This window comes from Crotalus tigris, unplaced genomic scaffold (genome assembly GCF_016545835.1).
Source record: "Crotalus tigris isolate CLP2741 ecotype Arizona unplaced genomic scaffold, ASM1654583v1 scf7180000017639.5415321, whole genome shotgun sequence".
Lineage (NCBI taxonomy): Eukaryota > Metazoa > Chordata > Lepidosauria > Squamata > Viperidae > Crotalus > Crotalus tigris.
In genome coordinates this window covers 730,091-755,101 of record NW_024096532.1, presented here as the reverse complement: position 1 = coordinate 755,101, position 25,011 = coordinate 730,091, and the positions used below count along the sequence as shown (strand labels likewise).

Sequence of the window (25,011 nt, the reverse complement as noted above, 5' to 3'; positions counted from 1 at the left end):
AATCCAGGGGTTCTGGGCGGGACTTCCCTTCGCAGACGTTTCTCAAGCTTTGCCTCCTAACTGGGGACCGTTGTTTTTTTGTTTTTAAGGTGGCGAGATCCTCTTAGGGACGTCCGGCTCCATAGTTGACCGGCAGAAGATCTCCGATGGCCAGGTGGTCCAAAAGGCAGCAAAGAGGGAGCCCAACCGCGCCATCGGAAGATAAATCTGATGTGGCGAAGCTCGGAAAGGAGATCTCAGGAGTAAATCTTTTTCCACGAGATGTGAAACTCAACCCCATCCAGTAGTCCGTCTTTCTAAGCCCTACAGCTGCCACTTGACCTGTGGAACTCTTAACGTGCGGTCGGATGCTTACCATTATGCAGTGTAGCCACCTCAAACGGCTGGGAGTTCCTAAATCATAGCTTCTTGAACAAGTCATATTAGCCTGCTTCACCTATTTATTATGTTTGTGCGGGTGAGAGGCTAGTTCGCCTCCGTAACAGTGTGAACTAAATAAATCAGCAACTGCTGGCAGCCAGACTGCCCGGTAGGCTTTCCTGGAAACGAAAACCAAGCCATACGCTAAATAAATATTAAATTTGTATGCTGCCCATCTGTCTACCAACCAACTCTAGATGGCTTTATAACATTTAATATAAAATGTTTATGATAACAAACCATAGTTGGCTTTACTCCTTGTGCTAAGCCACAAAATTTAGTTGGATGTGCACAAAAAAATTAACCATAACCTCGAATGTATAAATTGATTGGTTGGTTCTTGCAGCACAGCTAAATGAGATCAAGTGACATTACAACTGAGCGTGACAGAAGAGAAACCTATTGAAATTATTAGCAAAAGCTAATAAATTTGATGACTTTAGCTTCCAAGATGGGATTTCAACCTTGGCTTAACAGCAAACGTTTTGTTACTTCATCAAAACAAACCTGGTCCATTGTAAGCTGGACATAATCGCATTTCAGCCAATCTGTGGCAATGGTGTCATTGCCACAGAACAATGCAACATAGATTTAATCTCTGAGGCTAATGAGGGAATATCTTGGTCAAGTCTCAACGTGCAAAACCACAAATGAAGCCACTTCTTAGGCCCTAACAAGCCTATAAACTTATTTTGGGCAACATGATAGAGGCGCTGCTGTTTTACCTGCTTTTAGTCCCCCTCCTTTAAAATCCTATTATGGAAAAAAAGAAGTTACACAAATATGTGCAGGCCATCTGTTCAAAGGTTTTCACGTGGAAAATTGTAGGGGTTTTATCATCAATTGCCTGCCCCAAATGAAATCATACCTCACCAGCAGAAAACATTACATTTTGTCAAATTAAATTCCACTGCTTGGAAGGGAAAACTAAAATGTAATGGTGTTTTCATTAGAGCGGCTGTAGGCAAAACTAAGATGTTGGACTATAACTCCTATTATCCCAAGCAACATGAGCAAAATATGGTAGAAGTTGCTATTCTCCCATTCTTTGGGGAGTACTATAGGTTCCCCATATTATAATGAGATTAGGACTGAGAAAACCCTGATTCAAATTTTCTTTTAGCTAATGGATAAGGTTGGGATATGTCAAGCACAAAAGAGCAGGTCCATATGTGAAGGTCCAGTTAAACTGATTTATTGCTATTCATGCCAATCCATAGGAATCTTCTCAACCTTTAGCACCTACTAAGAGTTAGATAAGGGTCAATAGAATTCAAAGATTTAGACTTAGTAACAAGAGCAACAAAGATGATTAGGGGGCTGGAGGTTAAAACATATGAAGAACGGTTGCAGGAATTGGGATATCTAATCTAGTGAAAAGAAGGACTAGGGGGATGACATGATAGCAGTGTTCCAATATCTGAGGGAGAGGGGCTCAGCCTATTCTCCCAAGTACCTGAAGGCAAGATGAGAAGCAATGGATTTAAACTAATCAAGGAGAGAAGCAACCTAGAACTAAGGAGTAATCTCCTAACAACTAACCAGTGGAAAGTCTTGCCTTCAGAAGTTGTGGGTGTTCCAACACACAAGGCTTTTAAGAAGAGACTGGACATCTATTTGTCTGGAATGGTATAGGGTCCCCTGCTTCTTCAGTAGGGGGTTGAACTAGAAGATTTCCAAGGTCCCTTCAAACTCTGTTATTCTGTTATTCTGCTTGTGACTATGTAGGAATTCTAGGCTGATCCCTCTTAACACCGCCCACAGGTTCTGCCAGTCCTTCTCATATGGGATAGTTCCAACTTTCAACCTAATTATCTCACAGGTTGTAGTGAGGATAAAAGATACTTTGTTTATCTGTATGTATATGAGAAAGACGGCTGCTCTTCTTCACAGCTATATTGAAAGGTCAATAATCTTACAGGTAAAACTTCTTTAAAAACATTTTGTGTTTTCAAACCCTGCCCTGGCTATGGGACTTATAGATAGTCCTCAGATTACAACCATAATGGCATTTGCCCATTACAAACAGTAGTAGTGATGGTTGTAAAACAGGTCAATCATGTGACCCACCTGAATTTACAGTGTTCGTTGTGGTGGTCAATTGTCAGTTTGGCCATCATCAAATAAGGTCATGTGACCATGGGATGTGGCAAACAGTCATAAATGCAGCGGTGTTGTTGAGTGCCCAAAATGCAGTCATGAGGGGGATGAACAGATCCAGGTTGTAAATCTCCTTTTTCAGATAGGCTATAAGTTGAGGACTACCTGTAAAAGTTTTGAAGGGGCAAGGAGGGAGATACCTTAAGAGACTCACAATCCACTACCAGTTATGTTTTTTTCTGTCCTTCTCAAATGTCTGATTGTTTCAAACAGTGCTTTTTTTCTAAAAAAAAAAAAAGGTGCCGGAACTCACACACATCATACAACCCGCCTTGCCTATCCTACAGGGTTCCATCCAAAAAAGGTGCCGGAACTCCGTTCTGGGCGTTCTATGAGAAAAAAAAGCCCTGGTTTCAAAGTCTTTAGATCAGGGGTGTCCAACCTTAGCAATTTTAAGACTTGTGGATTTCAACTTCCAGAATTCCCCAGCCAGCCATGGGCAGGACATGCTGGCTGGGAATTCTGGGAACTGAAGTCCACAAGTCTTAAAATTGCCAAGGTTGGACACCCCTGCTTTACACAGGGCAATTCACACAATACGAACAATTGACCCCTAAATATGTTAGCCCTCCTGAATCTTCATGGAATGAATGTATCTTAGGTTTCTTTGCTTTATCAATGGGAATATCAGTCTTCCAAAATACCTGGATTTGATCTTCCATGAAGGTGATGTTTCCGTGTCCAGGTCTTCCACTCCCTGAAAGAAATAGCCTGCAAGTGATTTTGTTTGTTCATTGAATTTCTAAGCTGGTCGACTCCAGAAAGCCCGTGTTTCTCAACCTTGGCATCTTCAAGATGCCAAGGTTGAGAAACACTGCCCTAGATGTTACATGGGAGGTCTTCTTTCAGGATGTTGGACAAAGTCCAACTTTGATTTCAGGAGACCTTGGATCAGTTTCAACCTGCCTTATAGGAAGCTTGTAATGAGATGGAATCTATATCATGAGGAAGGTCCTCAGCCGTGGCAAGCAAAACATCTGGATGAACTAATTGAAACAAATTGTGGATGACAGCACTGTTTTCCTACATTAACTAAATTGTTTGGATTCACACAACCCACTGAACCGTAAATTAACCACTAACCATAAAGATGCAACAAATATTGAGCCACAAACTAGCAACCACATTAGCCTACTATGCTCTGTGCACTCATCTGTAGACTCTTTTGAACTCCATGGAGACAAGGGAAAAGAGGATGAAGATTAAATAAATAAGCATGTAGACTGATCTAGGATTCATACTTGTAAAGCTTGATTTCTCGTACTCTTAACTCAAATCACCCTTTGCTGTTGCTTAGCTGTATTTTAAGGATAACAAAATACAGATAGTCCTCAACCTATAACCACAACTCAGCCCAAAATTTTTACTGTTAAGTGAGACATTTGTTAAGTGAGTTTTGCCCCATTTTATGACCTTTTTTACCACACTTAAGTACAGCTGATAAGTTAGTAATCCACTAGTTATGTGAATCTGATTTCTCCATTGTTTTTGCTTGTGAGCAGGTAGCAAAAAGTGATCACATGACCTTGGAACACAGCAACAGTCATAAATATGAACCAGTTGCCAAGCATCTGAATTTTGATCAAATGACCATGGGGATGCTGCAAAGGTCATAACTGTGAAAAACGGTTTTAAGTCACATTATTCAGTGCTACTGTAACTTTGAACGAACTATTGTTAAGTTGAGGACCACCTATAACGTTTCTTTGGCACTCATGATAAAGCTTCATTAAGTATAGCAATTATAAATCCACAGAAAAGATTTGTTTTATTGATTAGAACAGAACACATCCCTAAGCAAATGTCCATTTTAGGGCACAATGAAAGAAGATGCTAGTTTGCAGTCTTATTCAACAGGAACTGAGATTTTAGGCACAAAAAGAATGCAAGTATATCGAAGTTCACCTTTTTCTCAAAACTTCCCGCTTGTTCCCACTTTGGTCTGCCTCTCCTCCAGACCACTATCTTCCTAGTACATTCACTTTCCTCAGAAGCTGTTTTGCCTTATCTACACATTTGTGACATTAAAAAAAAAGATGTTATCACACAATTGCAGTTGCCTTCTTGACTTTTTTTTAAACCCCACTCCACCCTAGGCCACCCTTGACCCATTCAGGTAGAAAAAAAAATTGGTCCTTGATATTCTCTGAGCTTGTTTGTTTTGTTGCAGTTGTTTCATTACCAAACTAGGTAACATCATCAGTGCTAGAAGAAATGGGTTTTGCACTGATGATGCTACCTAGTTGGATAATGGGTCAGGGGTAGTCTAGGGTGGAGTGGGGTTTTAAAAAAGACAAGATGGCAATGGAACTGTGTGATAGCATCTTTTTTTTTTTTAATTTCACAAGCTCATATTGCAAGGGTTTTGAGAAGTGATGGACAAGCTGGAGATGTCAATTTATCCTTTGCCAGAGATTCCATTTTGACCCCAGATCTTCTATTGCTTCCAACTTGTCCAAAGAGGCTGAAAGTGTTGACCAAACTGCTCAGGAGCCAAATTGGTCCAGAGATCTCCAGTTGGTGACCTCTGGACCAATTTGGCTCCTGAGCAGTTTGGCCAGCACTCTCAGCCTCTTTGGACAGTTGGTGACCTCTAGTTTATGTTCCTGTGAATCAGCTGGACACCACCTTTAGGGCTGCAGCCTGATTCTCACCCATCTTTCCCAGTCCTTTTCTGCAACAATGGAGTAAGATGGCATCTTGCTGGGTGAATGGCTCAGCCTCTCCCCTAGAATGACATAATGGATAAGAGAAATGTTATCTCACTGCATCAAGATAAGTTGAGATCACCAATTTTGGGGAATCCACCGGTCCTTCAATCCACCTTAAAAGATCTCCCTCCTCTCCCCTCCCTCTCTCAATTGCATCTCCCCAGGGTCCCCTGGGTGTGAGGAAGGGAAAGAGAGAAGAGAAGATCTGTGCATTTTAGGAGTGGGGGGGGGAGGAGGGGGAGGCGGCTTTGGCTAGGAGATGCAGAGAAGGAAGAGAGAAAAAAACAGGCGAGGGAAGAGTAAGAGAAGGGGAGCCGGAGAGGAAAAGAGGGGGAGAGAGAAGGGGGGAGAGATCTGAGATAAGGCAGGGAAACCAACCCTCTATAAGAAGAAGTGGGGAGAAAGAAGAACGGCTGAGGAGGACGGCAGAGAAAAGACTGAAGGAGCGATTGCAGAGAAAGGGAAGGTGGAAGGAGAAGAGAAAGAGTGAGGGGGGGAACGTAAGAAAAAAGGGGAGAGAAAGACAGGTAGAGAAAGAAAAGCTAGAAGAGCAGAGGGAGGGAAAGCAGAAGGTAAGCCGGGGAAAGAAGGGGGCAGCGCGGAAGAGGCTAGTCCGCTGGGAGGCAGGGAGAGGCGGTGGGAAAGAAAGAAAGAAAAGAGAAGAGAGCGAGAAAGAAGTAAAGTTAAGGACGCCTCGCGGGCAGCAGCGTCTTCTTCCCGCCACCTTCCAGATCCAGCCCCAGCGACCCTAGCCGCGGAGCGGGCAGTCCCGCCACTCCGGCGCCTGGGGGGGGGCAGAGAGAGAGGACGAGGCGGCGGAGGGGAGGCAGCTCTTCCACCCGCTCTTCCCACCCACCCCCACCCCGGCTGTGCAAACTCTTCACGGCCGGAGCTCCTTCGCCTCCCCGGACACCACCCGAGCATCTTCCGCATCTAATTGACGTGGGCGGCGGGGGGAGGGGAGTTGGTGGTATCCCCGGGAGAAAGGGCGGGAGGAGGAAGATGGAGGCGTCGAGGAAAGAGACCTAGGGAGCGGGAGAGCGAGAGGGCATGGAAAGGGCAGGGGGCTTCCGAGGATGAGGGCTCGCTCGCTGGGTGCATAAGGGCCGCCCGCCAGGAGGCTCGACTTCCGCCTGTCTCCGGAGCCTGTGAAGGGGGTCTTTGCTGCGGGATGCTGAGGAGGGGGCCGCTCAGGCTTTAAGCCCCCTCCTGACCTACCAGGATGTGGACCGGACCTGGCAGAGGGCTCTGCCTGCTGGGAGCGCCGGGGTTGCTGCTGCTGCTGGTGCTGAGAGCAACTTGTATGGCTGGTAAGAGAGAGAGAAAGTGGGGAGGGGGCGAGAGAGAGAGATTGGCTTGGAATGTTTTTTTGGCTGGGGGGGGGAGAGATTGAATTGTTTGTTGTAAAAAGAAAGGGATTTCTCTGGAAGAGGATGAAGCCAGTCCCAGTGGAATCCCAGTCAGGGGTAACTCTTCCTCACCTGCCCAATTTTTTTTTTTCATTCATATTTGTGAGCAGGGGAGTGCGTCTGCCCCCTCATTTATGGACATCCGTTAATCGGAGATAAAATCAGTTCTGAGGGGGAAATTTCTCTGTCACGTTCTTTCCCTTCTCTCTCGCTTTTTATCTATCTACTGTAAATGCATCTTTTCCAACACCTGATCAGCCACAGCTTAAATTGCTCCCCAGACTGTGCTGTTCTGTCTCAGCCTCAGGGCATGACCTGAAGAAATGGCACCAAAGGAGAGGCAAAGGTGTCTCTGAGCATGTGAAGTATCTTTCTCCATATTCCCTACTGTTGAAGAGCAGCTTTGATTTGTCCTCATCTTACAGGTTTCCAGTGGCTGGAGATATAACCTGCCAGTCTGAGTATCTATCTATTGTCTTAACATTTCAGCATTTGCAGTTTTTGAGTTCTGGACTGTCTATTCAGGAAGGACAAAGAGAAGGAAAAGAAGTTTAGATAATCTTTATGAGATGATAAACAGAAAGATATATGCTCCTGTCCTCTTACCAATTGCCTTTGCTGTTTTACCATTTTTCCATCCATCTTCCTCTCCTTCCTCCTTTTCTAGTGCAATTTGTTCCTGCAAAGACCTACGAGGACTGGTGGGCATACAAGGAAACACTTCACGGAAGCTTTGTGCCAGGTACAAAATTCTCCATGCCTGGATAGTGGTAGTGGAGAACGCTCCAAAGAACCAAGAATAGCTTGTCTTCTTTAGATGCCCTCTAGATGCCATCATCCTAGATGTTCCTTCCAGGTTTGTGACCTCTTCATGAGGGAGACATTTCTTGTGACCAAAACATGTATTGAGGCCAGTGAATATCCTTCATGTTTAATAAATGTCTTTATTTTTTTCTTACTACATCCTATTGACCAATGCTATATGGTTTACAGCCACAGGATATGGCAAAGATCAGCATCTGAATCTGAACTGATATTTCTTCCTTTGACTGATGATTTCAAAGAGAGTTCAGCAAAAAAATATTTGTTTTGAATTCAGAAATCCAGCTAAAAGATTCAAAGAGTGATTGATAAGAAAACTTATGCTGGAAATTCAGATGTTACTTCTAACAGGGTGCCATCCAGATGTGCTGGACAATCCTTTCCAAGATTCCCTGATGGCATGGAAATTTTGGGAAATGTAGACCAACACATTTGGATTTTACTTGGTATGGGGACAAATGACCCAATCATTTAAAATGATTTAAAGGAGCTTCATACATTCTTAACGCTTAGCTAGGGGGCAGCACTAAGCCAAATTTGGCTAATTTCAAAAGGTTTAGCAGAGTTGGACATGGCTTGTATCTGCAGAACAGACTATCAGGAAACTCTAAGGCAGGGGTCTTCAAACTTGGCCTTTTTATGACTTGTGGACTTCAACTCCCAGAATTCCTCACCAACGTGCCTGGCTGAGGAATTCTGGAAGTTGAAGTCCACAAGTCATAAAAGGGCTAAGTTTGAAGACCCCTGCTCTAAGGAATTTGGCTAGTCTGGAAAGTCAAAAAAAGGCTTCCAAGATAGGGCAATGGTCAACCACTTCAGTATCATTGCCAAGATATTGATATGGCAGTTCCCATAAAGTCACTAGGAGTCAACCGTGACTCCAAAAAACAAAACAAAAAAATCCCTTTAGCTTTACTTGCCATTATGGAAGGTTAGAGGGACCAAGAAGACAAACTGTGTATTAGTTTAAATGTTTAATTTTATTTTGGGGGAAATGGTTCTATTTATGCCCAAGCTGGGGGATGCTTCCATGATAATGAGGCATTCCTCTGATTGCTGATGCATTAGGCCACTATAAGGCCTGTCACATTGGCCTGCAAGCCTTTAGCATCACTGCCAGAAACGACCCCTTACCCTGATCCTTCTAAACATACCTCAAAAAAAAAAAAAAAAAAAGGGTGGGGAGAGAATGGGGAATTGTCATGAAGAAGGCCAAATGGAAAGATTAAAATCCTCTGACCTGGCAGGCAATTTGATATCTGCAGATAGTTCAAAATCGAAGTATATAGAAAATGACCAAATGTATGATGAGAGAGATGACAGATCAGCAGGCTGATAAAGGAATTGGATTGCTCTGATTGGATCACCTTCTAAGTTAAGAATTTTTGCTCCTGTGATGACATTCCTAAACCCAATTTTCAAAGTTTGCTTTTTTGCCATATCTCAGTCAGAACCAACGCAGTCTTTTACACTGGCCTTTTAATAAATTCAACACATCCTTTATTTAATAGAAAGGCGTGCCTACCTCTCATCAGTTGACATAAAAGAGTGTGTCCAAGGGCAATCAGCATCTGATAATAGTGGGGATGGGGTGCAGGCAGGGGTGTTGTGCAGGGAGAGGGACAACAAATTTAAGATGGTGGCCATAATCATATGCTTTTATATTATGCTACAGTTGCCACAGACATAAAAAAGGAGTGATATTTTGATTACGTGCTGGTGGCCACAATATTGATTTTTGGGACCTTCTCCCCACAGATTCCTTTGAGCATGAGGGAATACTCCCCTTGATCAGGAATAGACGGTTGGTTGGTTTCTCACCCTTCTGTTTGGAAGCATTGATAGCTTTTCTCCCTCTCATTCCTGTTCCATCTCATTTCTCAGCCAGGAGTAGATCACCTTCCCTTTCTCCTTCCCCTCCAGGGCTCTTGGCTTCTTCCAAACTTCCAGACATGGTGATGGGGAAAACCAATTCCCCGTTTCATTTAGGCAGGCTTAGTCCACGCAAATTGGAGCACATCTGCATAATTTATTCTGAGCTCAGGAATGGGGTTTCCTCAGCGCGGGATGTTGGCTCCCCTTCTAGGCAGCCCGTTAGAAGGGAAGGCCAGAGGAGAACAGCTGTCTCACCAATTACCCCCTCTGTCTGTCGAAGGCTGGGGATGCCGCGCAGAGTCCCAAGGGTGGTGGTGCCAAGGAAGAGGAAGAGAAACGTTGTGGTCTTCCTGTGAGGGAGGGGACGTGGCTGGGGGAGAGCGCTACTGCGCCGCAGCTGTACACAGTGCAGAGCTAAGGTGGGGGCTGGGCTCAGCTTGGCAACTGCAAGAGGCTGCATTAATATTTAATATCTCCCTTGCTTGTTCCAGCAATGCAGCGAACAGGAGGCGAAGAGAAACACAGTAGATGGGTGGGTGGGTGGCTGGGCTGAAGGGGTGGGCTTGTGAGTGTGGGGCACAAAGCCACAGGATTCTTTTCTTCCATCACCCCACCCTCTCGACCTGCCTGGGGGAATGTGGAAAAAGCCCATTGGAAAGGAAAAAATAAATAATTAAGTGTACACATATAGATGATGATACAAAGATCTGCCAGAACCATTGAGGGACTGAGACTGAAACAAGCTGGCAAACACACATACAAAAATGAAGTATGCCCAGGAAAGACAGCCTAGAAACATAGTTTGACTAAATGGTGTGCATACACATTTTCCCCAGAGTGAAGGAGGCTACTAAAAATCTCTGTATTTGTGCAGGCACACACTTACTTCAGTGTATACAGTTTGTGTGTATTGATTCTAATGCACCACCTGATGACAATTTGCATTCTATCAAAATAACACAGTCTTGCCCATCCTGGTGGTTTAGGGCTCCTATGATCGTTGGGCTGGGGAGGATGGACATTGCAGTCAGCAGAACTGGGAGTATCTGTTTGGGACTGCCTGAGAACCCAAGAACAGCTACAACAATATCATGCCTATTCAGGAATATCTCCTAAGGCAGCTCAGAAATGATCAAGAAAGGCTGTGGCCACTTCCAGCATCCCTGCCCCATTGCTGTCCTTCAGTGCATGGGATTTAATCCTACACTGATTTGCAGTTCCATCCAGCTTCTCTTCTGTGTTGTGGTTCTTTACATTAGCTATGTGCACAGATGCAACCAGAGGAGGAGGAAGCACACTGAAGTGCTTGTAATCTTCCTTCAGCCGCCCACACATATTGGAGGCTGTTTTCAAACAAATGCACACGCACGCACAAACACATACACAGAGGTGCATTTGCTGAATGGCTCCCCTGATGCCAACACTCTCCCTTGTCTGTAATTGCACCCTAGAGAGCCAGGGATAAAAATATTTCCTTGGCTGACAGAATATGTTTATTCTCTCTCTCTCTCTCTCTCTCTCTCTCTCTCTCTCTCTCTCTCTCTCTCTCTCTCTCCTCTCTCCCTTTCCCTCTCCCTCTCTCTCTCTTTAGGTCCTCCCTTCTGGGGTCTGGTGAATTCAGCATGGAGCCTCTGTGCCATTGGCAAACGCCAGTCTCCTGTGGATGTCAACACAAGTCAAATGATTTTTGATCCCTTCCTCCCTCCACTTCGGCTCAGTATTGGTGGAAAAAAGGTGCGTCTGGATGCACACACTGGTCTCTAAGGTTGATGGAAAATAATTCCCAGCTCAGCCTTCTTTGACTGAAGCTGGAATCGGGGGATTGCCTCTCCAAGCCTTCTGGAGGGCACCAGGTTGGGGAAGACTATTCTCGCAAGCATCGGTGATCAGGAGTGCAGCTATTATCGTAAAAAAAAAATAAGTTGCACTAATGGCTAATTTCTGGAGCACCTAAGTGCAAGTAACTTCACTCAGCATTGAAACGTTTGAATTCATTCCAGATTTTCTCATATTACCGTACTTGGTGACAAAATCTGAGATCGACCCTTTTGTTTCGCCCTCCTCCCCAAAGTGTGAGCAAAGAGAAATCCACTAAAGTCCTGGGAATATCTGCTCCTTCCCAATTCTCCATGGACTCAGAATTCCTAAAGATGCTTTGTTTGCTCCAAGGTTCATTTCTTTGGAAATAGGCTATGGGGAAAGAATGGCATTCCAGCAATAATGGGGAAATACAGGTAGTCCTCGAGTTACAACCCTATTGAGACCAGAATTTTGGTTGCTAAGCAAGAAGGTTGTTAAGTGAGTCATGCCCAATTTTAGAATCTTTTTTTGCCCTGATTGTTCAGGAAATCAATGCAGTTAAGTGGATCCTGTGGTTGTTAAGTTAATCTGGCTTCCCGGAGTCAAAGATTTGTTTGTTGGAAACCAGCTGGGAAAGATATAAACGACAATTACAGGACTCCAGAATGCTACAACAGTTCTAAATACATGCCTGTTGCCAAGTGCCTGAATTTTGATCACATAATTCTGGGGATATTGCAACAGTCATAAGTGTGAGGACTGGTCATAAGTCATTTTTAAAATGCCATTGTAACTTTGAATAGTCGCTAAACAAATGGTTGTAAGTCAAGGACTATTTGTATATCCTGCCATTCTTTCAGGAGCTGAAGATAGTATATGTAACACTCCCTCCTATTTTTCCCCACAATCACAATCCTATAAGGCAGGTTGGCTGAGAGAGAGGGACTGGCCCCAAATCCCGCAGGGACCTTGTATGGCTGAAGCAGAACTGGAAGTCATCTCCAAGTCCAACATTTTTGATATAATATTTTATGTACTACAGCAACTGCATTTTGTTAAACCCAAGTTAGGGTTTGGAGAGTTTCGTAAGTCCAATTATCCCAGTTTTCTTTCCCAGTCAGGGAAAGAAATTACATCTTCTCTGCCCTCACCAGAATGCTGCCAATTGTTTTTGTCACATCTCAAGGGGCACTGGGTCTCTTCAGAGGTCATGGTGAACCATAAACTGGGTTTGTTTAGCAGCAAAATTATCCTAGACACCCATTTTATGATCTGAAACCAAACGAAGTTCAGCTGTCAAGATACAAACATAAAAGGAAGTTGATCTGTAGAGAAGGTGCTACTTGAAATGTTCCTGACCATGAAACAGATTGCAAGGAGCATTAGCCTTCAACAGTGTGGAAGGAGTTGATTTTTAATAGATGTCATCATCATCATCAGTATTAGTAATAATTATTGTAGCTCAGAGGTGTCAAACTGGCGGCCCATGGGCCAGATGCATCACGCGCAGGCCACACCCACCCCGGCTCTGCAAAGGCAAAAAATGTCGCAATACGTCATGATACATCACGTGACATGATTGAGTTTGTCACCTGTATTGTAGATCCACTCAGCTTCCAACAGGCACTTAGTTTCTTCTCACCCCTCCCTGCAAACAGTGCTATGGAGGGAAGTTCAGTCATGTCCCTCATTAATGTCTGGAATATGGAGGACATGAGGGTATTATATAAATCCTCTCTTCAGTTCACAGCCTGGCAGGGCTCCATGGTCATCAAGGAACCCTGGGAGGTGAAGCAGCAGAAATGTTGGCTGAAATGCAGGTGGCAGAAAACAACAAAACAAGGTTGTGTTCAGGGCCACATATGGTGATAAAAGTGGCACAACCAATTCGCTGCAGGACAAGAGTTACACTAATACTGAAGAAGTGGATGAACAGAATTAGTAAAGAAAGGATGCCAAAGGAGGGACAAAATAAAATGTGAAGGACAAAAATTAAAATATTATTTTAAATAATTAAATTGAATTGTTGAACTGTCCTCAGTGAATTGTCCTGTGGCAAGTTGGTCGCGGTGAATTGGCTATGCCTTAAACTGGCCCTCTTTAAGGCAACCTTTTGGGGGCACGATAGGACCGGAGATGCCCTCTGGGAGCGCCACAACAAGTATGCTAAACATTTCATTGATAAAATCAGCTCGTGTTCATTCTATGTTGATAGAAGGCAGTAGGACATGGTCTTCAAGTTGATCTGGAAGTCTCCAACTTTTCAGATTGATGCTGGAGACTGACCAGCTGCCTGGCTTCTTCAGACTGTTAAAGGTAGGATAAACAGTTGGATTTGGAAGATGATTAATGCCCCTGAGGAAGATAGTGATGCCTGCTTCCTTGAAATAAGTGATGATGATGATGCTCCCTTTTGATCCAGCACTGGTAAAGAACTTCTCTCCAATCATCGACCTTCCCTTTTTAGGAAACGTTTTGCAGAAGATGCTGGGATGGCAACTGGAAAGTTATCTGAATATCCTATAAGTGAAACTGTGTGGAAACTGTTGTCACTATTGTCTCCTCCTGCAGATTAGTGGAACCATGTACAACACAGGCCGACATGTCTCTTTTCGTCCAGATCCAGTACAGCTGGTTAATGTTTCAGGAGGACCTCTGCCATACAGTCACCGGCTCCAAGAAATACGGCTGCATTTTGGCAGTGAAGATGGATTTGGCTCAGAACACCGGATAGATGGCGACAGCTTTTCTGCTGAGGTGAATACAACTCTCGTTCAAACAGGAGCAACACCACTGAAGGGGTCTTTTGCAGATTTACGTAAAGTTTTGTCAGGGGTGTTGATGGGAGGGGGAGAGTGGTCAAAATCTGCAAGATGGCAAGGGTAGCAAGAAAAGAGAGAGGGAGAAAGAGGGAGGGAGGGAGAATCCTGGAAAAGTCCCTTTTTTACATTGGTCACTCTAGGACTTTGCCTTTCTGTTGGGAGCAAGAAGAGAGGGTAGCTTACCTCCTGATAGTCCTCTTTTTTGTTTGCATGACTCAGCTGAGGAAGCATTAGTTTAGTTTGAAACAACCTCAGGGCTTTATTGGGCTAAAATTAATCTCCCGTAGCTCTGCAGTTGGCTGCTTTGTAGTGTTCAGCTACCCATTAGCCTCAGTCATTTAAATAGGTTATGCAAACAAGGTCAGTGTATATATACTGGTACTGAGGTAAAATTAGTTTTGCTTGTATTAGAATGCAAATTTATCTCACAATTTTTGGTAAGCAGTACCACAAATCAACTCAGAATTATTGTTGGGCTTAGCTGCATGTGGTTTGTTTCCTCTTGCTCCTTGTCTTCATCTAATGAGAACTTTTAATACCAGACCATGATAGTACAAAAATGCACCATATTAGGAAGAATTGTTTGCAATAACTGAATTAAGCAAAACTGTAAACAAAAACGAAAGTTTCAAGAAGTATGCTTTAAGAAGAGATATAAATTGTTAACAGTTCTGAAGCTTATTGAATTGAATTTGACAGCCAAACAAGGTAAATAAATATTTATTTATTAAACAAATGTACATGACCAGCCAGTTCATACAAAGGTGACTTTAGGTGGTTCACAACATTAAAAATTCACAACATCAAAACCCACGAAACCCCAACCCATCCGTGTCATCAACAACACAATCAAATCAACCTCTTTTAACCAGTAGAACAACCTGCCTCCAGAAGCGGTGAATGCTCCAACACTGGAGGTTTTTAAGAAGAGACTGGACAGCCATTTGTCCGAAATGGTATAGGGTTTCCTGCCTGAGCAGGGAGTTGGACTAGATGACCTCCAAGGTCCCTTCCAACTTTACTACTACTACTACTACTACTACTACTACTACTACTACTATTATTATTATTATTATTATCATCTTGATGGGATATATCTCCATTTTTAATGCCCAGGCCCCCTGACAAAACCACAACTTCAGGAACTTTTGGAAAAGCAACAGGGTGGGGGCCAATCATACATTGGGGAGAATGATGTTCCCTAGAGAGGCCCACCACCAAGAAGGCCCTTTTTCGTGGTTTCACCAGATGTATATCTCTACTAGATGGGGCCTATAACATACCCTTAACTTTCCATCCTGGTGAGCAGGGTGGATGTAATAGGGGAGATGCAGTCTTTCAAATAGCCTGGCTCCAAAGCCATTTGTGACATTACTTTTACTAAGTAAAACTGAATTGGAAAGAATCACTTTTTCCTTTGTCCTTTCCCTTAGGTACAGTTGATCCACTACAACCAAGAACTCTACCCCAATATTTCTGAGGCTTCGCGCAATCCCAATGGTTTAGCTGTCATTTCTATCTTTGCCAATGTAAGTGCATTGCTGCGACAGCAAGGGGGCATCAGGTGGGGCAAGGGGAGATGGGAATTTAGGCAGCAAGGAACAATACCTTGGATGGATTTCCACTTGCAGATTGGACCAAATCCTAACTCTTTCCTGACCAGGCTGTTAAACCGAGAAACAATTACCCGGATCTCCTATAAGAGTAAGTGGAGCAAGTATGAAAGATGTGGATCATATAAGGAAGCTGTTTGCAAAAGTGGCTGAGAAAAATTTTTAAGACTGGAGGGGACTAAGTGGGAATTAATACACACAAGGATTCCTCTTGGAATATTGATGTTAGCAAAGCTTGACTGTATCCAGTAACTTCTTTACTTCAACAAAAGATTTAGGGTGGAAAAGACTGTTCAATATGACAGCATGAAGGTTTTGAATATATGATTCTGTGGTCAAATAGTAGAACTGCTACTTTCGATGGGTTATTCCAGTGGTGGTGAACTTATAGCATGGGTGCCAGAGGCGGCACTCGGAGCCCTCTCTGTGGGCACACGTGCTGTTGCCCCAGCCTTGCCTTCCTCGCGACCCCCTCCTCTCCAGCAGCCCCCCTGAAAGAGAGTCGCCCTCAAACGTGGCCCACACGGAGCAGCACAGTCAAGGATATTGCAGCCAGGCAGCGTAGACAAGACTCTGCCCTCACACCCCATCATATAGTTGATGCTGCAGGGCGCGGGCAGAGGGTGTGACCGCCACAGCGCTGCTGGGCTGCCTGGGCAATCTGTGGCGGGCCCTGGAGGCGGTGAGTGGTCCTGTGGGCAGGCGGGGGTAGGGGATGGGGGGGCGGAGTGGGGGCAGGGCAGGGGGTGGAGCGGGGGCAGGACCAGTTTTTGGGCACTCGGTCTCTAAAAGGTTTGCCATCACCGGGTTATTCATTAGTATTTATTTATTTAGCATATGGCATATCATACATGGACTTGCAGAATATATTAACATTTCACCTAGATTAAAAAAACACAATTAAATATGAATGTTAAAAGATTTATATTCAGATACCAAGGTCTAACCAATTCATTAGTTTCTTGAAAGTGTCAGAAAGATCACAACCGGTAACTAAATGGATTTTATTAGCAGAATTCTGCCCACCTTCTTAAGGTAGCCATGATATCTATTTCAACAGATGATGCTTATCTTCTACACGATCTGAGCCTGGAAGACCTTTATCCAGAGACATTTGGTTTTATCACTTACCAAGGATCCATGTCAACCCCTCCATGCTACGAAACAGTAACCTGGATTCTCATTGACCGTCCCATCAATATTACCTCCGTTCAGGTAGGACCCTAGGACGCATCAATCCTGGACAAAGTCTCTTTAACCTCCCTTTTGTCATTTCCCTGCCTTCCCCTGCTCTCTTTGACCCTGTTGCTGTCCTGGTGTCCTCCACCATTCCTGAGCACTTGTTTCCCATCCCTCTGTTCTTCAGATTCACTCCCTTCGTCTTCTCAGTCAGAACCTCCCTTCTCAAATTTTCCGGAGCATGAGTGACAACTCAAGACCTCTCCAGCCCCTTTTACACCGAAGCCTTCGGGGCAACCGAGACCCACGGCGCCCCACTAAACGTTGCAAAGGAGCCTCCTACAGGCTACATGGTATGCGACCCTGGAATCCCATACGAAGAGCTCTTCCACTACACTCCCATTCCACTTCTTTATTTTGAGTCTCTCTTCTTTTTTAAGTTTTCCTAAAGTTGCTCAAACTGGAAGATCTTTTTCCTTTTTACCCTCTCAAGTCCCTTATTTGGTTGAGTGGTAGGGGCTAATGCAAAATAAGTTGGGAGTTTCAGGGCTGAGCAATCTGAGTTCCCCGCCCCCACCCCAGCTTTCATAGCTATTGTATTTGGGCTGAAAATAATCAGATGGCAGGAAAGAGATGCAAGAACTCTTGACACTTTAACACTACCTAGTGGTCATCCATATGTTTGCAGACCAGATCTTGAACTATAACACTCTGGGATGTGCCCTGAAATATATAAGCTAAACTGCTGCTCTCAGATGTCACCATATCACCATCAACGTTATCACCTTGAATAGACAATCCAATTGGTTTATAAATGCAATTGGGAAGGGGGGAGTTTATTTTGTCCTTTAACTGGGGAAGTAAAATGGTTTATCCCAGTCAGAAAATAAGAACAATTGGGAAATAATTTGTGGGCCCCTGTAGTATAGAATATTTTGATGACTCTGCACCATCAAGAATAAACCTGTCAGATTTCAAAAGCCTTTGTAAGACCAGTGACAACAGGCCTAGGACTTATCCATTTGTCCTTCTTGCCTAATGCAAAGACCAACCATTAGAATATGATATTTATTTGTTTGTTTGTTTGTTTATAATATTTATTGGCCACCCATCTTACCATAGGATAACTCTGGCGGAATGGGGCAACTTGTCACAATCAACTCGCTGGGAGACAACTGGCATTGGTCAACTCACCACAGGACAACTTGCTGCGGGACAATTCAACAGTTCAATTGAATTATTTAAAACAGTTAAAACATATTTTGATTTTTGTCATTTACATCAGTGGTTCTTAACCTGGGCGATATTGCCCCCCAGGGGGCGATTTCATTTTTCAGGGGGGCGATGGAATGAAAAGGGGTGACGCGGGGGCAAAGGAACGAAAAGGGGGCGATATGGGGGCGATGGAGCGAGAAGATTTGTGAACACTTTTGAGCCTTCCCCTGCGGCTCCAAGCCTCCTCCGCCATTTGCAGAGAGAGACAGGGACAGAGAGAGGCACTTGTGCTTCTCTCTCTCTCTCTCTCTCTCTCTCTCTCTCTCTCTCTCTCTCTCTCTCTCTCTCATGCGGATTTGCCCCCTCGCAGGGTTCCTGAATGGCCCTGCGTCCGGCTGCCCTGCCCCTGGGAGAAGCACGGCCAGGAAGTCCCTTTCCCTGGCTGGCCCTGTCCAAGGTGCACGTGGCCGGGAAACCGGGGAAGCCTGGGGATTCCCCTCTGGGAGCAGCCTGCCAGAGCCTCAGCTGAGCGGGCCAGCCTTCCCGCAAGCTACGGCCCCGAGGGAGAGCAGCCCCTGCGATCCCCAGCCACGGGACCATTGGCCCAGCTGGCCAGGAAGTCATGCCCGGAGTCTCGGCTGCTTTGTCGGCGAAGAATGTGAGGTGAACAGATGGGGGGGGATAGAAAGGGAGGGGGGAGGCATTTTCCAACCAGCAGCAGAAGAGCCCCGGCCGGACCTGCAGGAGCACCTCCTCTGGGGCCCGACGCCGGCTTCCTTGTCCTCCTCCCCTTCTTCCTCCTGCTGCCCCCCAGGTGGCAGTCCTGGCTGGGGCGGTGGCTGGCAGGGGCATCACTCCCTGGGTGATGCTGGAGGGTCGCGGATCGCCAGGAGCACTGCACGGAACGAATCGCCCCCTTGAGCCAATGAGGAAATTGTTATCGCCCCCCTCCCCCAACATAACCTCTCAATCACAACATAGGAAATAATTCTTCAATTTATGCAAACCCTTTTTTTGTTTTCTTTAAAATTGTTATCAGGACATATGATGCAAATAATTTATTCCCAGTTTTTTCCCATATCTCAACTGTGTAAAAGGTTTTGGTGCCACCCGTCACTTAATTGCCAAACTTTGTGATACATGTATTTCATTATTATCTTATTTATTCAAGACACTTAAATGTAATGACCACTGAAAACAAAACACTGGGAGCCGCAAAACCCTTTTGACATCTAAAATAAAGATAACACTGCATATATCCTTTTTTACCTTCAATATATATATATATATATCTTCAGTGTTATTTTCATTTTAGATGTCTAAAAGCTCTCTCTCTCTCTCTCCCTCCCTCCCTCCCTCCCTCTCTCTCCCTCTTTCTGCCCTTGGTCTGCCAGTCCTCTTCCTCCACTCAGTGTGTGTGTGTGTGTGAGAGAGAGAGAGAGAGGGAGAGAGGCATTTGTGCTTCCTCTCTCTCGCTTTCCTCTCTCTCTTTTTTTTTTCCTCTTTCCCTTCTCTTTCTCTCTTTCCTCTCCCTCCCTCCCCCCTTCTTTCTCCAGGTGAGGAGAGAGAGAGAGAATGAAAGGCAGAGGGTGCCGAAGGGGTGGGGAGGGGGCAGGAGGCAGCAGAAGACCTCCTGTTGCAGCTGGAGGCACCCAGCTCCGCTGCCCGCCAGGCCTGCGGGGAGGCCCCAGCTCACGGTCACATTGGCAGGCTGTCCCACATGCCACTGATGTCCCGGGCTCAATTCGGGGCCACGGGACATCTGCGGAATGCCCCACCTGTCAGATGCATCGCCAAGCCTCCCCTCGCGCCGCTGGCGTCCCTAGGCTTAAGTCGTGGGGCATCCGCGGAACGCCTCATCAGCTGCGTTGCCAAACCTTCTCCCGCGCCGCCGGCATCCTCGGTCGGAACTGGAGCAATGATCCACCTCCCGCCAGGACCAATGCTGAAGCCTCCCATGCTGCCGGTAGGTCTGTCGTGCTGGAGGAGCTGGGGCCACTCTGCACCGTGCGGCGCTCCTGCTGATCCGCGACCCACCAGCATCGTCCAGGGAACGATGCCCCTGCCAGCCGCCACCCCAGCCAGGACTGCCACCCAGGGGGCAGCAGGAGGAAGAAGGGGAGGAGGAGGAGGGCAAGGAAGCCAGCGCCAGGCCCCAGGAGGAGGCACTCCTGCCGGTCCAGCCGGGGCTCTCTGCTGCTGGTTGGAAAATGCCTCCCCCCTCCCTTTCTATTCCCCCCCATTTGCTCACCTCACATTCTTCGCCGACAAAGTAGCCGGGACTCCGACCAACTGAGCCAACGGTTCCGCAGCTGGGGATCTCAGGGGCTGTTTTCCCTTGGGGCTTGCAGGAAGGCTGGCCCGCTCAGCTGAGGCTCTGGCAGGCTGTCCCAGCAGGGATCCCGGGGCTTCCCCACGTGGTTCCCCAGCCACGTGCACCTCGGACGGGGCCAGCCAGGGAAATGGACTTCCTGGCCATGCTTCTCCCAGGTGGCAGGGCACCCGGGCGCAGGGCCATTCAGGAACCCTGCGAGGGGGCAAATCCGCATGAGAGAGAGAGAGAGAGAGAGAAGCACAAGTGCCTCTCTCTGTCTCTGTCTCTTTCTGCAAATGGCGGAGGAGGCTCGGAGCCGCAGGAGAAGGCTCAAAAGTGTTCCCAAATCTTCTTGCTCCATCGCCCCCATATTGTCCCTTTTCATTCCTTTGCCCCCGCGTCACCCCTTTTCGTTCCATTGCCCCCCTGAAAAACGAAATGGCCCCCTGGGGAGCAATATCACCCAGATTAAGAACCACTGAGCTAAAAAATAAAAAAATAAAAACAAACATTAAAACAAAGACACATGGGGAGGGTGGGGGGAGGTGGGATCTTTTACTACTCAATCAACCAGCTCTATTGTTCCCCCACTGGTGCCCCAAACTGTCTGGCAGAGCCAAGTCTTTAGGCCAGGGGTAGGCAACCTTGGCTCTTTTATGACTCATGGACTTCAACTCCCAGAATTCCTGAGCCAGCCATGCTGGTTCAGGAATTCTGGGAGTTGAAGTCCATGTCATAAAAGAGCCAAGGTTGCCTACCCCTGCTTTAGTCCCTTACGAAAAGATAGGAGGGTTGGGGCCAACCTCACATTGGGGGACAAGATGTTCCAGAGGGCAGGAGCAACAGCAGAGAAAGCCCTCTTCCTGGACCCCACCAGCTGGAATATTCAGGCTGACGGGACTCGCAGCAGGCCTCCTCCTCTGGCACGAGTGGTACGGGGTAATCCCGGTGGGGTGAGATGATTCCACAAGTAGCCTGGACCCATGCCATGAAGGGCTATCCTCCTCTAGCCATCCTGAGCCCACCAGGAAGGCCTCACCCACATATCAAAAAGCAGCATTCTCCAACCCCTGTTGGCACAAAAAGGGGGGAGGGACAAGGGACAATCGTTCATCTGCCTTCTGTGCTTCATTTCATTGTAGGCGAACACACACCTAGTGTGTGCTATAACAACACACCTCCATGTCTCTAGTCATTAACCATTATCTTCCATGTCCATTTCATCCTAGGCTGCTATACTGGGAAAATTATGAACCATTTGGAGATTTTTATCTATTTTTCTTTAACTTATTCACTTTGTTTCTTTTTAAATCAGCCTTATGAAAATGACCCAAAGCAGGGAAATGGCAGAAAGACGGGAGGCTGGTAGGAGAACAGGAGAGACTGCAAGTAGGCTGTTTGTGTGCATATATGGTTGCGCACATGAGAATGCAAGCACAAGAAAACAAACAACTTTAAACTTCTTGACAACTGTAAAGAAAAGGAAGAAAGGCCAGTTCCCACCCCCCCCTCCTTATCCCAGTATGGATGTACCTCCCATTTTTCCTGGACTAAAATACCATGATGTTTTTGGCTTGCTGAAGCTTTCCTGTCATGCTTATAAGCGCTAGAAGAAGGCACCTCTTTGGATCGAGTGCAGGGGCTTGAGTGAAATTACCTCAAGTTAGTCAGTTTTCCTTTCTTATTTAAGCTAGAGCAAGAAGAGTGAAAGGGATGAACCAGTGAGATGTTCATTTCAGGAAGGAACTCCTGCCTCGTGGTACAAGTAGTCCTTGAACCTACCACCTCAATTGAGCCCAACATTTCTATTGCTAAGTGAGACATTTGTTAAGTGAACTTTGCCCCACTTTATGACCTTCCTTGCCACAGTTGTTAAGCGAATCACTGTAGTTTCAACTTAGTGACATGGCTGTTAAGTGAATCTGGCTTCCCCAATGACTTTGCTTGTCAGAGGGTCACAAAAGGGGATCATTTGACCCCGGGACACTGCAAATTTTCATAAATACAAGTCAGTTGCCAAGCATGACTCGTGGACTTCAACTCCCAGAATTCCTGAGCCAGCCATGCTGAGGAGAAAGGGAGAGGTTTCCATGCTGAGCCATGCTGGATCAGGAATTCTGGGAGTTGAAGTCCACAAGTCATAAAAGAGCCAAGGTTGCCTACCCCTGCCCTAGAGAATGCAGTTGAAACAAAGGAGTTAGTGGTTGCTAATTCTTTTCTTCATCTCTCTTCCTCTTCTTTTTTGCAGTTGATGGAACACAGCCTCCCAAACCAGGCATGTAGTTTTGCTGCAAGCTCCTGAATGTCTGAGTGTGTCCGTCGCTCAAAATGCTCAAAGTGTCCAACTGAGGAAGCTACAATCTCCCATCTCTGAATGATTGCCATAGCTTCCATTGTGGGAAAGGCAACATGTGGGGTACCAGGGAACCAGGCTGGAATTCTTGCCTTGGGGTGTTTGGAAAACTTTGATCACAATAGGGTTGGGTTGCCAAAAGCTTAAACAATGAAATGAGGGCTATTAATTTGCAGAATAAGGCACATCTCCCCCAGTGCTATAGCCTAATATTTAAAGAAGGCGGGAGCATCCAGGAGTGTGAGGATTAGAATCTTTGCATTGCCTCCCTGCTAAAGGAGGCAATGCAAAGATTGTCTGTTCTGGAGATCAGATTTATTCAAAATCTCTATTAGGTGGAGGCAATGTACTCCAAATTATATACAGAACTAAACTGTATCAGGCAGACAGTTGTATTCCCAATACTGAATGCGCCTTAGAATGTTTCCTTAGAAATGCAGAGGAACATCCTTATAATATCCTGGTGAGACTCCAATATGTTTGGGGGGACATTCTGAGACCCACAGGAGCCTTGGGACTAAAAATTATAGTGAGATAGTTTTCTCCAAGATTTTAAAATGCCATGAATCTCAGGAAGTTTAAGAGGGGGGGAATTGCATTACATGGGTGTAACCCCACAAACTCTAAGCTTCAATTGTTCTTTTTAAGAAGAGTTATCTTGGAACTTTAATCTGGGTAAAACTTGAGAGAATCTGGGGTGGAAAACAAATATGATCTCCCTCCCTACTCTATCCTGGGGTGGGGGGAGGGTTGAGAGAACCAGTAAAATAAGGGATCTGTGCTTATCACTTCATTCTAAATGGCCTTCAACAGCCCTAACTGTAAAACAGGAGAGGGAATATTTTTATTGCCAAACGAACCCACCTTTTGAATATTGATGAGTATTATTAACTTAAGAAAAACACTGGTTTTCCAAACAAGCTTTGTTTTCGTTGGAGTGATTATTTCATTGAGGCAAGGGCCTAATCTGTCACTTTTAAGGGGCAGGGCCCAATTCACACCATGTTGAAATGGTTACACAGATATTCAAGAAGGGCCAAGAAAAATTGGTGGCTGCAACTGCATGATTGAAGTGCTGCCCCCTTTTTTGATGTTGTGGGGTGGGCCTGCAAGCCCAAAGTAGGAATATATTTATATTTACATGCACACCCCTATACTGTACATCATGCATATGCATGCATACATAGGAAACTGCAATTCTCACATATCGATAGAAGAGAATATTTGTATCTGAGGGTTGAACTGTGGGGTCCTTGGTGCTGTCTGAACTTGGTTTTTTTTCTTGCAAATGTTTCATTACCCAACTAGGTAATATCATCAGTGTTAGAAGGAAGCAGGTTTTATTGTGGCTTGTCCTGTCGGTATTATATGAGTGTTCTAGGTGGCTGCTTAATTAGGCTTTGTTTTCTGCAAGAAAACAACCAAAGAGAAAACCAAGGATCACACTATCACATTTTCTCTCTCTCTCTCTCTCTCTCTCTCTCTCTCTCTCTCTCTCTCTCACACACACACACACACACGCACACATGCACACATGCACACAAGCAAAAGTGTGCCTTCCTCCTACCCTATACAGAGAAAGCCTATTCATGCTTCCTAGATAAAACTCTGAGCAGATACACAGACTTAATAGTTTTTCAATGACAACCCCTACTCAGTTCAGAATTAAGATTCCTTATAACAGCTCCATGGAGAGTTGTTTATGGATGAACTGTATGCACAAATTATACTGGGTGTTGGCGATCCTGATAAAAAAATATCTACCAAAACTCAAGGGGACCATTGCAAGTACAAAATTAATATATCAACTCTACAGCCATAGGCTTTTTGCTTTAAAATTTTTATATAATGCCCTTCTACTAGTCTCCCGAACAATTGATAAAATATTATTTTACACCCACCCACTCACCAATGTGGTATAATCTGGCATCAAAAAGATAGAAATGATCCCTCTTCGGCCCTCTGGGTTTTTGGCTGCTTGAGATAATACATCTGGAATCTGATTGAACTGGTAGATCAACCCAACTTCAAAACCACAGGATAGCCTTTTTTGCTAACTAATATAGAGCCAGATAGACCGTGTGATACCCACTCTGTGTTCTCCATTTCTTTCTCACTGCTTCTCTGCAGCTGCCTCTTCTTCCCTTAAGAGTAAACTGGCCCTGCTGTTCACAAACACTTGTGTGAGAATCATATCTGCTATTCACTCCACAATCCTCTCGCAACTCTACCACAATCCACTCCACAAAAACCTCAGCCCTCTTTGAGAATCATATCTGTTGGCCACTCCACCACAAACCTCTTAGTTAAATACCCTG

At 45.4% G+C, this 25,011-nt stretch overlaps 1 protein-coding gene across 2 annotated transcripts; it reads left to right on the top strand.

Moving 5' to 3' along the window:
* Positions 1–5,834: 5,834 nt before the first annotated feature.
* CA11 (carbonic anhydrase 11) lies at positions 5,835–23,613 on the top strand. 2 transcript variants are annotated; one of them, XR_005555722.1, is made up of 10 exons: positions 5,835–6,601; positions 7,368–7,442; positions 10,989–11,131; positions 13,769–13,954; positions 15,453–15,548; positions 15,651–15,723; positions 16,693–16,847; positions 16,999–17,164; positions 17,934–18,060; positions 22,589–23,613. XR_005555722.1 is itself a non-coding variant. In XM_039335015.1 (9 exons), exons 1-9 carry the CDS (start codon positions 6,514–6,516, stop codon positions 22,621–22,623), a joined length of 1,017 nt encoding a protein of 338 aa, XP_039190949.1. In that variant the 5' UTR covers positions 5,835–6,513; the 3' UTR covers positions 22,624–23,613. The 2 variants fall into 2 exon arrangements, 1 of the variants encoding a protein (XP_039190949.1); XM_039335015.1 differs by lacking the exon at positions 17,934–18,060.
* Positions 23,614–25,011: the final 1,398 nt, after the last annotated feature.

Bases quoted from the DNA above. Each gene is read 5' to 3' on its own strand.
- CA11 (XM_039335015.1), top strand. From the start codon at position 6,514: ATGTGGACCGGACCTGGCAGAGGGCTCTGCCTGCTGGGAGCGCCGGGG. The intron at 11,132-13,768 runs GTGCGTCTGGAT...CTCCTCCTGCAG, and splicing joins TCAGTATTGGTGGAAAAAAG to ATTAGTGGAACCATGTACAA. The intron at 16,848-16,998 runs GTAGGACCCTAG...TCTGTTCTTCAG, and splicing joins TCAATATTACCTCCGTTCAG to ATTCACTCCCTTCGTCTTCT.